The sequence below is a fragment of the Vombatus ursinus genome, unplaced genomic scaffold (genome assembly GCF_900497805.2).
Source record: "Vombatus ursinus unplaced genomic scaffold, bare-nosed wombat genome assembly UNPS02014786.1, whole genome shotgun sequence".
NCBI classification, from domain to species: Eukaryota; Metazoa; Chordata; class Mammalia; order Diprotodontia; family Vombatidae; genus Vombatus; species Vombatus ursinus.
In genome coordinates this window covers 53,713,953-53,731,242 of record NW_020954564.1, presented here as the reverse complement: position 1 = coordinate 53,731,242, position 17,290 = coordinate 53,713,953, and the positions used below count along the sequence as shown (strand labels likewise).

Here is a 17,290-nt window from a genome sequence, read left to right as displayed (position 1 = left end):
CCTAATCTACCCTGAACACACCCTACACCCCACTTAGAGAAGCAGGGAAGTTTTGGATATGGGGTAGGTGTGTTTTTTGGGGGAAGATAATGATCTCTGTTTCAGATGTCTTGTTTGAGATATCTATGAGGGGCATCCAGTTGGAAATGTCCAATGATGGTCAATGTGGGACTGGAGCTTAGGAAAGAAACTAGGGCTGGGTATATAATAGATCTGGCAGTCATCTTTACAGAAGTGATCATTGAACCTATGAGAACTGATGAGATTTCTGATGCCTTGTCATATTCTATGCCCTAATTTTAAGGTCACCAGTAACAATAACCCTTCAATTCCATTTGCCTTTCACTAGTTAGACTAAGTACTAAGTTTCCTTTACTATTCTTACCTTCCAAAACAAAATATACCTGTGCCCTTTCTGGTTCTTCCTGCTGCTCTGTTTTGAACCTTTTCTTTCTAATTTTTGAGAAGGCAAGATATTGCTCTTTACATCTTTAGTGGGTAGGATTAGAGGGTGAAAAATCCTACTTTTCAGAGTATTAACCTTTGAGAAAACCTTTTGAAATCCTAGTCCCAATGCCCTTTGGCATGGAACTTTCTCCTCTATTGGTGGAGATTAATATCCCCAGCCAAGCCGATCAATATCCCCAGCTTCTCGGTGGGGAGGTGGGGGTGGGGGTGGGGATGCAAGTTGTCCAGAGCCAAAGAGTTTTAGTCTTTGAGTTTTCAAGCTTCAAGTTTTTTCTGGCTTCCAGCTTTGAGAGAGAAGAAGGAAGAATCTAACCCTGCTTCAGGTCACTGAAGAAAAAGATTCTGGGAAGATATGAGAGGAGCTGGCAATTTCTATTATGCCCCTATCCCCAGTTTGCTATAGTAGGGAATTCAGGGAACTTCCCCTTGAGTGACATCTAGAACTTTCATGGTTGAGCTGAGTTACCTTGCTCCCAATGAGAAAGCTCCTTCACTCTGTATTGTCTGGTATATATTTTCCTATGTATACCTCTGATTTCTGTTTTGCTACCAATTTGGATAGATTTTTTTTAAATAGTATGTTATTTTTTCCAATTACATGTAAAGATAGTTTTCTACATTCACTTTTCATATGATTTTGTGTTCCAAATTTTTCTCCCTCCCTCCTCTTCTTCCTTCCTCCCCTTCTCCCTCCTTTCCTTCCCTTCTCCCTCCCCAAGATGGCAAGCAATCTGATATGTTATACATGTGCAATCATGTTAAACATATTTCCACATTAGTCATGTCATGAAAGAAGAAACAAAAGAAAAGCAAAAACCATGGGAAAAACAACAACAAAAAACAGAAAAGTGAAAGTAGTATACTTTGATCTGCATTCAAACTCCATAGTTCTTTCTCTGGATGTGGATCAAATTTTCCATCATGAGTCTTTTGGAATTGTGTTGGATCATTTTATTGCTGAGAAGAGCTAAGTGTATCATAGCTGATTATTGAACAATGTTGCTATTACTGCATACAACGTTCTCCTGGTTCTGCTCACTTCACTCAGCATCAGTTCATGTAAGTTTTTCCAGGTTTTTCTGAAATCTGCCTGCTCATCATTTCTCATAGATTAATAGTATTTCATTATATTCATATATCACAACTTGCTCAGCTATTTCCCAACTAATGGGCATTCCCTCAATTTCAAATTCTCTGCTATCACAAAAAGAAAAGAGAAGATTCTTTTTTTGTACATGTCCTTTTCCATTTTTTTTATGATCTCTTTGGGATACTGACTTAGTAATGGTATTGCTGGACCAAAGGGTATGTACAATTTGATTGCCCTTTGGGCATAGTTCCAAATTGCTCTCCAGAATAGTTAGATCATTTCGAAACTCCATCAAGAATGCATTAGTGTCCCAATTTTCCCACATCTTCTCCAACACTTATCATTTTCCTTTTCTGTCATATTAGCCAATCTGATAGGTATGAAGTGGTACATCAGAGTTGTTTTAATTAGCATTTCTCTAATCAAGATTAAGAGCATTTTTTCATATGGCTATAGATAGCTTTAATTTCTTCATATGAAAACTGCTTATTCATATCCTTTGAACATTTATCAATTGGGAAAAGACTTGTATTCCCTACTAATCTTGGTTGCATTGGTTTTGTTTGTGTAAATTTAAAAAAAAATTTAATGTAATCCAAATTATCCAGATAAATGGATTTTCTTGGCTAAGTGCTATGTTCATTACGGAACCAGTATTTGGTGGGAAAGTGGTCAAGCCTTGTATATAAAGTTTTAGGTCCTACTTCCCCCCAGTAATGAAACAGTGATCAGAAATTAGATTGAGCCTGATCACATTCCCTAGAGTAACAATATTGAAGGGACCAGAAAGATATAATTCTGGCCCAGTACCCCATCTCTCTGAGAGCAGAGTAGCCTTTGGCCCCAACTTACTGCTTCCATTCCCAGCAGGAATTAAAGTCTCCCTTGGAGAAGGGTGGGAGGGAGTGGATAACAGGCTAGAGATGTCTATTCTGCTTCCCTTCTATCCAAACAAAGACATTTCCATGTTACATGCTAAAGGAACAGCCCTTGAAACACATGGTTCTCACCACATTTTTTTTTTTTTAATAAGGGACAGGTAGAGAACTTCATACATAAGTCTGACCATGTCACTCTTCTGCCTAAAAAACCTTTGATGGCTTCTTATTGTCTATAGAATAAAATGCAAAATTCTTAGTCTGGAAGTCATGGTCCACAATCTAGCTTCAACCTCCTTTCTAATCTCATATATCATGATTTCCTTTCATGCACTTTACACTCTAGCTACACTGGACTCCTAGCTGGTCCCCTTTGCTCTCTTCTGCTCTGTGCATTTAGCCTCTACCCCTGGAACACACTTTATTCATTGTTAGCTTTTGGAATCTTTCTCTTTTCTTCTTGTATGACTTAGCTCAGGGGTCAGATCAATTCAATTCCACAAACATTTATTAAACACCTACTATACTCAAGGCATTCAGCTAGGTGCTAGGGATAAAAAGACAGAAATAAAATAGTCTCTGCCCTTGAGGAGCTTACATTCTTCTAGAGAATGTACTCAGATGTACATATACTCAGATCAGAAATCTGTACTCAGAACAATAAACATAAAATGCATATAAAGTAATAGAAATGAAACCTTTTGAAAGTTATCTTTCAATTCAAATTTTTGTATACAATCTTGGGCGAATTTTCCTTTTGCTCTTTGTTAAAGTCTATCTTATATAATACTTACATGAGGAATCTTCTCTCTCTCTCCTGTAGAAAATCACATTCAGAGCAGAAATGGTGTCTTTTGTTCATCCTCATTGCTGAAAACATGCCTGGCAAGTAGTAAATACTTAATGTTTAATTTGTGGTTGAATTGCAGGCCCATCAAGGACTTTTGTATTCCAACTCCTGTGACACTCACTTCCTGGAACTGCTAGAAATATAGCCTGTCGAGCCCTGTATATGACAGGCATAAACAGACTAGCAGAGGCCCTTGAAAATCAGTGAAAAGCTCAGCTATATTTGAGGCAGAGTATGTTACAGGGAACATGGTATCAATAGAATGAATACTAGACTATGACTGTGAAAAGCTGTCCAGTTTCAGCACTTTGACCAACAACCTTAGACAGTTCACCACTGTTTAGGAGGAGGTCTCTCTATCTTTAATCTCAAGGAATTAGATTAGATCTCTAAGGTCCTGTTTGGCCTAAAATCCTATGAGGGAACTAGTGGTAGGTCTTGAGGAATGATATGGTTAAAGTGCAAAGTGCCTGGCCTGAAAGATGAATTTTGATTTGCTATTCATTTTTGGAATGATAATAAGATTGATTTTGCAAAACGTGAAAACTGGAAGACTGTCAAATTTCCATTAAAAATATAATGGACCCAAATAAAAAATATAGATATTGATTTTTAATGATAAATTTAGAAGATTAACATATACAATAGAATTTTTAGATCAACTCCTGATTAATGTAATGAGAGGCAGTGTGGCATAATGGAAAGAGCCTTGGACTTAAAGTCAGAGGACCTAGGTTCAAATCCCACCTGTGTGACATTGGCCAAGTTATTTATCTTCTCTGGGCAGTAGTAGTGTCCTTATTGGAGGTTGGATTTGATGATTTCTAGCACCTTCCAGTTCTTGAAAAGTTTTGTGATTTCATTGGTAAAAGGAATTCCTCTACGGATGCAGTTGGCATCTTTTTCTGCAGTTTAATTTTGAGAGAGACCTCAGAATACTGAGAGACTAAGGGACTTGCCCAGGAACACATAGCCTGTATGTATCAGGGGTGGGCCTTGAGACCTCTACCTGCTAGCCCCAAAGGCAATTCTCTAGACACTATATGCTGTCCAGTGCTATGTCTGATAATGTAGTAATTTATAATGTATAATTTATACATCTTTTTATATTTTGCAAACGTTTTACAAACAGATTAGCTATTCCTTGAAACAATTTTATGAGGAAAGTTGGCATTAATTCCTGAAGAGATGAAGAAAGTATTTCCTCTTTCAGACGACTTATTTCTTATGTGATAAGAATTGCTAAAGAGGAAGCAATCAAACCAATCAGTTCTATTCATCCAGAAAGTAGGTGCTTCCTGATTTATAAAAACGAATTCCTATCCTTTTGTCAAAGATCTCATTTAAATAGGAGAATGGTACTACGATTCATCTTGTGCAATGATTCTCCTCCTTTTTGGGAGGTATATGAGTACAGGCTTAGGAATTCTACCAGAAAAAACAAAAACAAAAACAAAAACAAAAACAAACTTTACACTAGCAATTTTATCCTGCAAAACTTCTGGTTTATTTTGTTTTAAAAAGCTTGCATTTACCTCCAACACTTAAAAGCTAAAGGTTCAAAACTCAGTAGTGTCCTCTAGAAATTCGAAGGATTTTATTTCGATCAGCTACACGGCTTCTTAATTAAATGCTCTACATACACATCCTTCGACCTGTAGTCCCTCAAGACTCGATCTTAATTGGGGACTCAGCTAAATTGTCTTTTCTGTGAGAGCTACTGATGGATTGATTCCTCCAGGAAATGGTAAAATTAGAAATCTCACTGCGGAGATGTTTTACATATTAAAAAAAGACAGAGCCCCACCCCCCACCCCTTGTATTTTTAGAGGCACTAATTTTCTTCCAATACTTCCTGTAGTAGTTCGGCTTGAGGACAAGCGAGGCCACAGAGCTCGGACAGTGTGCGGGCTCCGAGGCGCGACCTTCCAGGGTCCCTGGAGGTTAAATGCCCCGCTTTGGAAGCAGCAGGAGGGCGCGGGCGACCCTGGCAGGAGGCTCGGGCCCGGGGATGTGCTGGAGAGTCACTCCTCCCTCCCGGGTTAAAGCCCCAACACGCCACGCGCAGGACGGGAAGGAGGGCGGACCACAGCGGGACTCCCTGGCCCCCGGCACAGGGTGCCCCTCTCGGCCAGCACAGCGAAAACCCCCGTTAGTGCGGCTTCGAAGCCACTCCGGGAGGCAGCCCCACTGGCTTAGCCAGAGCTGTCCAGCTGTGGGGAAGGGGAGGGGGAGGAGTCAGGCGGGGTTCAGCCCCACCCTCCTAGGTCCTGTCACTTTAAGGCAAGCAGGAATTCCTGGGCCCCGCCCCCTTCCCGAAGCTCCACTTCCGATTGGCTCGTAGAGATGCCAGTCGCGGGCGGAGGTTTCGTCATCCTCCGGCACAGGGCTCTCCCATTGGCCCAGGCGCCGGCAGCTTGTAAATGGTGCTGGGAAAGGGGGAGGGGAGGAGAGTGTGAGAGCGAGCGCGAGCGAGGCCCGGGTGGGAGCGGGAGGCTGGCTGGTTTCGCAATCGCCTCTCGTTGTCCGCCGGTTCCAACTCCTCGAAGTAAGGCGTCGGGGTCGCGCCGCAGCGGGGGCCTCGCTGGGTTCGCCTCGGGTGGAGGCCCCCTAGGTAAGGAGCGGGGCCGGGCCGGGTTGAGGCGGCTTTGGGGAGCCCGAACGGGCCGGGCCGGGCCGGGCCGGGCTCGGCTCGGCTGGGCGCCGGAGGCCGCGGCGGAGCCGGGCGCTCGCTTGAGCGCGAAGCTACGAGGCCTTTGGGGGCGCGCTCCGGGGCCAGGCACTGGAAGCGGGGACTGGCCGTGGCGGGTCCCGAGCCCCAAGCCCAGAACGCCGCCGCCGTCGCCCGGGGAAGTCCCCGCGTGACCCGGGGTGTGGATGGCGGCGGGGGGTGGGGGGTGGGGAAGCGGCTCCGTGTGCAGCGTCTGATGCAACCTGCTGGCAACACCCACCCCCTGCTGCGGTGAGGTCATCCCTGGCCCCCACCCAGCGCCCGGGGCGGGGCGGGGAGGCCCGGCCCTTGTCCTCTGCCTTCCGGGAGGAGACCCCTTCCCTCCCCTCCCCCCGGGAGGCCGCGTTGGGTGCGTGGAGTGGGAAGAGGCTGGGGGGGGGTAGCCAAGTTTGAGTCCCGCCTCCATTGTTTACTTACCTGAGTGATCCCAGACTAGTCGCTTACTGGATCCCTAAGCTTCCTTCGTGCTTTGAAATCAGTGAACTGTCAGTGTAAGCATTTATTAAGCTCTTTTGGTGTGCCTGCCACTGGGCTAAGTGCTGATGATAATAAGAAAGGCAAAAGCTATCCCTTGCACTTAAGGAGCTCTTGGTCTAATGGAGGAGACAACTTGCCAACAACTACGTACAAACGGGACATATACGGGATAAAATGGGTGTGATCGGCAGACGGAGGCACCCGCCCTCCAAGGAGATTGGGAATGACTTCTGGTAGGAGGAGGTGGGATTTTAGCCGAGACTTGAATTGGAGCCAGGGAGAGAATGCCAGGCCTGGAGTAGGGAGCATATCGGGGTGTAGGGCTGCTTCCCTTTCCCGTGTCATAAATCCCCCTTGGCATCTGCCGAAGCTTCTGGACCCTTTCTCAGAATTATGCTCTTTTTTTTTTTAAACATTCATTTAAAATTGTTTTGAGTTCCAAATTCTCTTCTTCTCTGCAGTCCATCCCCCACCCATTAAGGAGGCAAGCAGTATAACTACAGAATAATGTTTTTAAATGCACAAAATTAGGATTACAAAGAAAATAAATTATATTGAAATAGTTACCTAAGTTCGTAAGCCTCAGGTTAAGAACCCCTGTTGTACTGACTGAACTTTGTGGAATCTGTTGAGTTCAACATAGGTTCAAATACTGTCTTGAGTACTTAATAACTGAGTGATCCTGGACAAGTCGTTTAACTTCTTTGACTTCAATTTCTTCGTGTGTAAAATAGAAATAACAAGAGCACTTACTTCACGACTTCTTTATGGAGCCAAAAAGGTAATATATGAAAAGCATTTGAAGTGCTTTGTAAATGTCAGCTGTTTCCATTTTTTATGGTTGATATTATTTTCCCTATCAGAGGAGACTCAAGCCCAATCCTGCATTTTATCTCCTTTCCCTTGCTTTCCCAGCTTGAGAAAACTGGGATGCTCCTTTACTATCTTCCTGTGTCCTGCTCTATCAGAGTGGCCCCAGCCCTGCCTTCCCCTTCTGTCCCAGTCCAGGTGAACCTGATGCCATTCATTTGCTCACCAGCCTGGAATCTAGCATGGGTAGCCCAGAGTCATAAACTGTAAGAACTGGACGGGTTCTTTAAGAGCATCTCGATCACCCCCATTATTCAACTGATGGGAAAACTGAGTATGTACCCAAAACAGGAAGGGATTTGCCCAATATCACATTGAATCAAAGTTAGTGGATAAGATGGGACTAAAACCTATGTTTCTTGGCACCCAGGCCAACTGCTGATCCTCCCAGAATGTCAAATGAATCTCTGCTTCTTCTTTCTTCCTAGTCAGAGCCACCTCCCTCTCCCCTGTGACCTTCTCAGAGCTACCCCTGCCCCCCCAATCAACTAGGCCCTGGGGAGCTAATTTCTGGCTCTTCTACAGTAATACTGGGAGAGAGTTTTGTTTTTCTCTTATGTGGGAGGGGAATATCACTTCCTATCATGATGTAGGAGCACAACCCAGTATTCTCTGTCAACACTTCCTCCCCCTGGGGAAACATACCCCACCTCCTCCCTGGATTGGAGAAGTAGCCTATTCTCTTGCTGGCTGCTAGCCTTGACCTCTGGAGTGAAGTGCTAAATACTAGTTTGGGGATCAGCAATAAGGGCATCTGGGGCTGTATGAATTAAATAAAAAGCTAAATGTTCTTTCCAGAATGGTTTAATTTTTGATTTGTTTGCGAAATGTGTATTTGACAACCCAGACATGTAATATTGGCCCTTTGGGATCAAGTATGTTTCTAAATATCAGGAAGATGAACAGTATTATAAGTTATTACCAAAAAGAAACATTTTTTCTTTACTGTCTATATTTTTGCGTGGTAAAATTTTCAAAATGAACAGCAGTGGGTTTAGAAAAACTTGGGTTTTAATAAGCTGGTTGTGAATGTCAGATGATACGGATCTAAATTGAGATATAGTAATAATAGTCTTCTGTTTGTTTATGGGAATCAATTTTAATTTCTTGCAGTTCACAAATTGAATATACAAGGTATTCATTGTGGATGATCATGTAACATTCTGAGAGTCAACTGGGAAAAGAGGTGGGTATGAAAATTTATCACAGCAGCAAGAGAGTTTGAAGTGAAAATGAAGTTAATGAAAATGGTGAGCAGAAGTAATCATATAGAGGGGTGATAGAAATGTGGAGTTTCTGTTTTTTTTTAAGAAGGTATATTTTCTTCAGGGGCACTCTACATATCCCACCTGGGGTAGAGTGGAAGAGGGGCATCCTGATTCCCAGACCCCTTCTTCCCATTTCCTTGAATATCCTGATCCTATGCTTTCCCACTTCAGATACTTATGCCCCTACTAGGTATTATTTAATTGTAGTTATTTGTTGATTTGCCTATCCCCTCTACCACGATAGCTCCGTGAGAGTAGGGACATAAATAAATTTTGAATCTCCAGTTCTCCAAACCCAGAAGTACTTAATGAATGTTAGATTGAATCAAAACTAAGCAAATAACATTTTTTCTTGTTTTTCCACTTTTACAGGTGGACATTCCTTTTTTCCCTTAGTCAAGTATTATGTTCTGTTGTTATTTAAGTTATTAGGTTTTTTTTTGTATTTCCTTAGCACTTTATTGAAAAAAAAATACCTTTTGTCTTTGTCAGTCACTTCTCACCACTACTTTTATAGATTAAACCATCTCTTGTGACAGAGAAAAACAATTAAGCCGAAGACATATAATAAAGAGACATCTGATAATGTATATAATAACTTGTCATCAATCATTGCCTCTCATGGTAGTCACCTATCTTTCTGTATTTTTCTTTGGGACTTTCATTGGTTTTTACATTACTCAGAGTTTAACTTCCTTTTAGGCATCTGTTCATTTACATTGTTATAGTCACTGTGAATAGTGTTCTCTGGGTTCTGCTTATTTTATTCTGCATCAATTCATGCAAATTTTACATCTGAATTCTCCGTATTCATTATTTTTTACTGCACATTAATATTTTATTACATTTCCATGCTGTAGTTTTTTTCAGTCATTGCCCTAAAATGTTGATTTTAGAATGTTTTAAACTCAGTTTCAGGAGCAAGTCAAAAAAAACCAAACCAGAAATAGATGTGGCAAAACTTGGTTAGTTGTTCTAGCTGTACCACTATATGACTTTGGATTAGTTAATCTCTATGGGCATTTGATTCTTCACTTGTGAAATTAAAGTTTGAGCTAGGTGGCCTATAAAGTCCTTTTGACTTTTGATTCGGTGATTTCACAAATTAAGTTCTGAGAAGCACATATAATTATATATGCTTTTTTTTTTCCGAATTAGAAAATAATGTCTAAAGGAATTGTTTTTGACTTTTTAGTACTGTCTTTATTATAAATAGTGAATCAGGCTTTTACTTAGTAAAAATCTGTATGTCTTGTTTGAGTTTTCGGTCATTCTGTTTAAGAGTTCAATTTATTGAGATTCCTTTTCGTGAAATTCTTGGTAATACAAAACATCATGTCAGTTAATTCTGTCTACCTCGTATTTAGGCAAGGTTAATCAGTTTTTTTATGTCTTCTGTTTTTTACATTATCATAATTTTCCCCAGTATCCTTCCAGCTCCCGAAGGGCCACTCCATATGATAATATTTTTAAAAAAAAAAAAAGAAAAAGAAGAAAAAAATCAGCACAACTGATCCTTATGTTGAAAAAGTCTGAAAAAGTGCAGTGTGTAACACCTATGGACTTTTCAGTTCAGAAAGAGATGGGTTGGGAAGGTATCCTTCCATCATAGCTCCTCAGAGGTTAGTTTATTTATTTATTTATTTTTTAATATTTTGAGTTTAGTTTATTTTTAAGGTAGATGCTGTGATATTCGAAAAACACTTTTTCTTACTGTAAATAAAATGGAAAAAAATCAAATTTTTTTTGTATCAACATTGTTACTTTAGAAGCATTTTTCAAAAGTTTTGAGGAAATCTCTGGATCCTGATGGCATTGTAAGGAGAGGTACATCATTTGCCTAGTTTTGCCCAACCATGTGTCTATAAAGCCATAAAAAGATATGCAGTTTAATTATTCAAATCTCTTTTATCATAAAGGATATCAGAACACTTTATAAATATCAATTCAGTTTCTTTCTCTAGTGAGGTAAGTATTATCCAGTGGGTAAGCAAAGGTCACACCTATGAGTCATTGGTACAACCATGAGCAGAGCCCTAGAGAGCTGACATCTGAGTTGCATTCCTTGTTCTTAGATTGCTTTGCCCTGTCAAAATAACATTAAACACATCTCCTAGCTGCATAAATTGTTTAAAGGTCATTTTCAGTAGGTTTAAAAATGGGGGTATATGGAAGGTGGGTTCCTTTAGGTGCCAGTGGGAAACAAATACTGGCATTAAGGATAAATAACATTTACACTTACCCTCCTTGAAACTTGTTCTAGAGGGGATAAGCTTGGTGAAGATGGATAGTCAAGAGCTGTATAATGCTATAAACACATTGAAAAATAGGGTGATTAGGGGGCAGCTAGGTGGCGCAGTGGATAGAGCACCGGCCCTGAATTCAGGAGTACCTGAGTTCAAATGCGGCCTCAGACCAAACACTTGACGATTAATAGCTGTGTGACCCTGGGCAAGTCACTTAACCCCACTGCCTAGCCAAAAAAACCAAAAACAAAACAAAAAATAGGGTGATTAATTGGGAAAGATGATGAGCTGAGAGGAAAGAGGAGCAGCCAGCCATACTGTATCGAAACAGACATGAAGGGGCCCAAAGAGCTTTGTTTTCACAGTCTGTCCTGTTATCTGCTCTCAGTAATCACAAACTTAGTGGAGTGTGAAGACATTTCAGTAACATTATCTTTAATTAGAACGAAGCTGCTTTAAGAAAGCTTCATGCTGGAAAAGACTGTAAGATGAATCCAGTTTTTTGTCACTTACCTGGATTCTGGGAGGCCTTGAATCTAGGTCCAGGCCTTCGTTAAGGTAAAAACAAATTGAGGGAAACTTGAATTTTAATTAGGTTAAAAAAAAAAAAGGATGAATTGCCTAGGTATCTCCCAAATCAAATTATGATAGATTGAAAAAATTTATTTTTACATTTTTGCTGTAGCTCATGTGAGTTTTGGTGTTTCTTTTCATTATTGTATAAAAATACCCTGAGCCTTCAGTATGATGCTGATTTGGAAGCAATGGTTGAATTTGAGAGTTATGACTCAATAAAAATGTTGGCGGGAATTTACAGTTTTCAGATCCAGTTTTAATCTGAAGCATTTCCAAATGCTTCACACTTGAAATGATTCTTATGAAAGGGATAAAGGCACCACCTCCTTCCAGTAGGCTGAGCTTTGGGGTAGTAGCTAGTTGAATGTGAACCCAGCGTTTCCTATTGTGTTCACTGTATACATTTGAAATACTCTGATTTTTCTGTCCAGTACATAAATAACAAAAGCCCAATTTCTTTGATAAGGTGCTGAAATCTAAACCTAAGGTTTTAATGTATCTCTTTGAATTAGCAGTAATGATTTATCCATCAAAATAACTCTTTTGCTTAAAAGACTGAGGCAGTGTGATCCATCTAGCATTAGTCTCACGATAACCTATTTTTTTAAGTACAGTGCCTGTGAGTCTTACTGCTGAATATTTGATTAATTTGTAAATACAATCAAGTAGAGGCAACTGGTTTAACCATTTATACACATGGACACCTTTTTCAGGGTAGATTATTATGAAATAGAATCTTATAGCTCTTTGCTATAGTAAACTGAAAATTAATTTTGAGTCAGAACTTTGATCTACTTTACTTGGTGTTGTGTTCTTTTAATTAAGTGGATTAAATATCTTTAGGGACTCTGGCCTTATGTATGGCTAAGATTACCTACTTGATGATATTTTAGTTTAAATTTTTAGAGGCTTTTTTTTTTTTTTTTAGCCAAATCAGTGATTTCATTGATGTATTGAGCTCCAGGTGGGGACCTTTTGCCCTTGGAAATGGATACCTACTCTGAAACTTTTAATTTTAGAGAAGGTGGCCTGGGACACTGAGAGATGTGAATTGCTAAGGGTCCCATGAAGGTGGGACATGAACTCAGATCTCCCTGACTCCAGGGTCGGCTCTCTAGTGTTACGCAATGCTGCCTCTCTCTCTAGTATCATATTTCTGTTTTTTGTGTTTTAACTAGACATATATTTTCCATGCCCTCTTCTTTTTTAGCATGATGCCTATATGCATGGATCATGATGAATCTGTCATCTTGTTCAGAAGCCTTTTGGCACTCCCTGTCTCCCCCCCCCCCCCCCAAAAAAAATCGAGGAAGCTGAGTTTGGAGCCTAGGGAGCAGAATTAGAACAGACTGTTAAAGCTTGAAGGAAGGGGCCTTAGAAGTCTTCTAGCCCAACTTCCTCCTTTATACATAGGAGAGCTTAGGCCTGGAGGCCTGAAACCAGCTGTGGAGCAACCTCCAGATACCTTTCCCCTCCCCCACAGTCTCGGACTCTTTGGGGCCTTTGCCATCTTCAGGCTGGACCCAGGTTGGCCCCTGAGTCAGACATTTGAGGGTGTACCAAATGTAAATGATGAATAAAATAGCCAAGAGCCAATAATTGGATGGCCTCTGTGTAGAAAAAGTGATCCTGGGAGAGAACATTAAATTGAAAGGATATAAAAAGATCCAACTAAGAAGACTTTTTTTTTCACTCCACATTGAACAAATAAGTAATAGTGGTAAATGGCTGCAGGAATAACTTAAGTTAATATTAGACAGTCTCCTCATAACTAGAAGAAAAGTTAGGCAATGCAATGAACTGTCTAGGGACGTTGTGAAATGACTATTATGGAGATTCTGAGTGCTGAACTAGATGTCCATCAGGGATGGTTTTTTGGAGTAATGCAATCTGTCCTCCCATAGTACTGGAGCTGGAAAGGATGACCCATTAAATACTCCTTCCAAATTAAATGATTTGAGACTTCTAAAACATCTGAAAAGTTGGCAGTTCTGCCATAGACTTTTTTGCAGTACAAAAACAATGTTGGATAGCTATTGCTGAGATTATGTTAAGTATAGTCAAGTGCAAAGTCTCTTTTAAACCTGTTATTTAAAATGTTTAATAATGTTTATTTTTCTCCTAGGTGCATGTGAAGATTTCTTGGCAGTGGAGTGTGGAAACTTGGTTGCTTGTATCTTCCTTCACCCCTTCCTCTGTTCCCCCTCCACCATTTCTAACTCTGTGCTGAAGTTAAAGAAGAGTGTCCAAATGAGCAAGACATCCCAACAGAGCAGTACTGCAGGAGCAAATGGAATCAGTGTCATTCATACACAAGCACACGCCAGTGGTTTGCAGCAGGTTCCTCAGGTGGTGCCGGTCAGCCCTGGGGGAGGAGGCAAAGCTGCACCTCCCAGCAAGCAGAGCAAAAAGAGTTCATCTGTGGATAGGAACAGTGACGAGTATCGACAGCGGAGGGAACGGAACAACATGGCGGTGAAAAAGAGTCGGTTAAAAAGCAAGCAGAAAGCCCAGGACACCTTGCAGAGGGTCAACCAGCTGAAGGAAGAGAACGAACGCTTGGAAGCAAAGATCAAACTTCTGACTAAGGAATTAAGTGTACTTAAAGATCTGTTTCTTGAGCATGCACACAATCTGGCAGACAACGTACAGCCTATGAGCGCTGAAAGCACTACAACAAATCCCGATAACACAGGACAGTAGAGGTGTCTCTTCACAACCTTGGGGAATTGAACTTTAGAAGGTGTGACTTGCACCACTCACATTAGTATCAGAGCTGATCTGTTTTAGTATTTAAAGATCCTTTTTGGGATATTTTCTAGGTTAAGCACTGAAGATTTGATTAGCCTAAAATGTTAACTTGTTGGTCTTTTTTGAAGTAATAAGTTGCTTTTTATCAAAAGTTGGATAATTTTTTCAAAGATATGAAAATCTCAGAACTTGATGTTATTGCTAAGACTTGGATTTCCCCAGAAATGCTCATTTTCTTTTTTTGGCATGGAGAAATAGGAGTATACCAGGCAAGTGGCAGATTAGGCAGACGTTTACTGGTTTTAATGAAGAGAATTGGATGAAAAAAATTGATGTTAAATGTTCTTTTAAAAATCTGTACACTGTAATGTAAATTGGCTGTTTAGAGACAGATCAGTTTATAATATGAGGGTTATAAATACATTGTTTTAACATAATTAGAAGTTTTTCCCTAGTTGGCATAAATTGTTTCTCAATAGTATGGTTCAGCAGTGATGGCTAAAGTGTTACAAATGATTATTATAAACAGGGGATTGTAAATGTGCTATGTAGCACATTGAAATTGGCATACCAAAACTGTAAATGGCTAAGGGAGCGAGTGGATTAATATTTATTCTTGTAAGCCTCTATATCAGCGAAATTTGTTAGAATTCTCCTTTCAGGTTTTCTGGGATTATAGGGCTATATGAAAAAAAAAAAGTCAGGAATGTTTAGAACAACTCAGAAAAACTGAAGTGTCTCTCTAAGTGTTAGTTTTAAAGAATTGTTAAAATAGACATTTTTGGCTACATATGTTGAAAAGTACTTCATGTAGTATATTACCAGCCTATTTAGTATTGGGCTCAAGAGGTAGTTTTACTGAGAATGGAACTTTTCTTAGGTCACAATTTTATAGGAAGCCTTCATCAAAAAGTTTTTATTTTAACAAAAGAGTGATTACTCAAAAATTTGTGGATAATTTCATACTTTTCCTGAAAATACAGTGGTAATGTACCATTAAGATGGCTCTTAAAAAGACAAACTAAGATGTCAAACCCTTTTAACTTATTTCATCGTTTGTAATATCAGCCTGTCGTATTTCTTATCTGGTCATCACACTATACTCTCCCAAATATTTTTTCACCCTTTACTTCCATTCATTAATTTTTAAGCTTGTGTGCCCTATAAACATATTTAGAAAGAGTATGTTGGTGAGAAAGTTGTTAGGATGCTGATAGAGAAAGCACAAAATTATTTTGTGATTAAAAATGTCAAAGGGAAGCTGTGGAGACTGTTCCATTTAATAGTAGCAGTTTAAAAGTCTTTCTTAACATTTTTTTGGCTTGGCTTTATCTTACCTGTTTTACTTTGTAATTTTATGTGGGGCTGGCTTCCTCGCCATTTAGTAGAACTCATCCACTCTTTGTTGACAGACTATCCGTCAGGTAAATCTGTTTACTGTGTGTCTGTCGCTTCAAGCTACTGTGGTGGGCCTCAGTTTTTAACTGTAGTTTGGTGCTTCATACCAGTATAATTGAGACAGGTTAGGGAAGTAGGAGTGCCTTTTATTTACTGAGTGGAATACTTTGCAGTGCACCTGTGAAGGTTTTCAATAACCAGGGTGATAAACTCCCTTTTCTTGGCATCTCAGCCATTTTGCTTGTCAGGATAGCCCTTTGGCTTAGGGCAGGGGACAGACTGGAAACCCTATGGGATAAAATTGATGATTAAGGTTTGGTTAATATTGTCAATTTGAGCTAATTTGAAACTTGTATTAGACTCAGTAGTTGGAATTGTGGTAAGTGACATTGGGCTTGCTTGTTGTAATAGGATGGGAGTTAGCTAAAGCCTTTGTAGTTGTAGCTCTGTTTGTGAAGATAGGAACCATATGTCATTTTATGAATGATTGGACCTTTCTCAGAAAGGTTATTGACTTCATATGGAGCAAGGAAGGAGTATAGGGAGTTTTATAAGGACCAGTTCACTGTGTTGGCTTGAAACGTTTAGCTACCTGTTAAAGCTAATGGAGATTTTGATTAACTGGGTCACCCCATATAAGTCTTTAGAAGCAGTTTGAAGCTGGATCATCTCAGTAATATTTTAAAATGAAAGTTTCATAACTGGGGATATCAGGTCACTTACTGTCAAGCACATATGGTTCTAGACTTTTTTTCTCTCCTATATCATTTGCTGAAAAACACATCCATCATAGAAATACACAATGACAGCTTATAGAAATTTGGTCAAATCCCCTTACGGTATAGATGAGGAAACTAAGGTACAGAAAGGTTGTGACCTGCCCAAGATCGCATGGCAAATTAGTGACTGAGCTAAGACTAATATCCGGATCTCCTCACTTCCAGTCCAGTGCTCTTTGCTCTGCACTGTGTTAATAACCTCATCAGGCTTCATATGTTTTTCAGTGATTCCAGATGGATTTGTGGGTGCTATTGGGGGTGTTAGATGTGATAAGCATTTTAAAATCGGCTAGAATATAACTTGAAACTATTTCTTAAGTGGATTCAAGCTTTCGTGCTTGAGCTAAGTAAATTACAGAGTTTTAGTTTAAGGTATAATAGAGACAAATTTCATAGGTTATCAGTTTCTGAATAGAAATAACTTCAGAATGCAAGATTTCATCATCTAAAAGCTTACTGTTGCTTAGGCTCAGTCTGCTTCATTGACATAATGTTAGAACAAGAGCTCAGACACTGGAGAAGACATGCTAACAAAATGGAACCATGTTCTGGAAAATCAGGGCTTAGACAGTGTGGAAATTGACATAAATTGGAAGTGTGTGCAGTTTAAAGCACTTCAGCTTTCTCTGTTGTCTTTAGCAGGCTTAAAATACTTAACCTAAACAAGATAGTGCTCAGAGTACTCCAAACTGCCTTAGAAATAGGGAAGCTGGTTTTTATGTTGAATTGACAGAAGCTAGGGAGAAGAAAGACCACTTTATGGATGTTAGCTCTGCCTCTCAGGAAAAAAAAAGTACCAACTTGTTCTTTCTATTCCTGGCTTTTCTCAATTTGTGAGATTTCTATTTTTTTAATAAAATTTGATTTCTTCCAATGAATTTGAAATAAAAATCTTTGGAACAATGGTA

General features: G+C 39.9%; 1 protein-coding gene and 1 long non-coding RNA gene across 5 annotated transcripts in view; one reads left to right on the top strand and one right to left on the bottom strand.

The window, feature by feature from the left end:
* Positions 1-7,068, bottom strand: part of LOC114047040 — a 20,352-nt gene extending 13,284 nt beyond the window's left edge. Inside the window, exons 1-2 of the long non-coding RNA XR_003569575.1 lie at positions 6,435-7,068; positions 3,231-3,318 (exon numbers count right to left, since the gene is read on the bottom strand). This is a non-coding gene — a long non-coding RNA (uncharacterized LOC114047040). The remainder of the gene's footprint in view (positions 1-3,230; positions 3,319-6,434) is intronic.
* LOC114047039 (CCAAT/enhancer-binding protein gamma) lies at positions 4,764-17,290 on the top strand. Of its 4 annotated transcripts, none has more exons than XM_027867706.1 (4): positions 4,764-5,900; positions 8,478-8,550; positions 10,059-10,254; positions 13,580-17,290. In XM_027867706.1, the coding sequence occupies exon 4, from the start codon at positions 13,705-13,707 to the stop codon at positions 14,155-14,157; it is 453 nt and encodes a 150-aa protein (XP_027723507.1). In that variant the 5' UTR covers positions 4,764-5,900; positions 8,478-8,550; positions 10,059-10,254; positions 13,580-13,704; the 3' UTR covers positions 14,158-17,290. The 4 variants fall into 4 exon arrangements, with proteins under 4 accessions (XP_027723507.1, XP_027723508.1, XP_027723510.1 ...); XM_027867708.1 differs by lacking the exon at positions 4,764-5,900 and adding an exon at positions 7,205-7,275; XM_027867707.1 differs by lacking the exon at positions 10,059-10,254.

Coding starts and splice junctions, on each gene's coding strand:
- LOC114047039 (XM_027867707.1), top strand. CDS start 13,705: ATGAGCAAGACATCCCAACAGAGCAGTACTGCAGGAGCAAATGGAATC.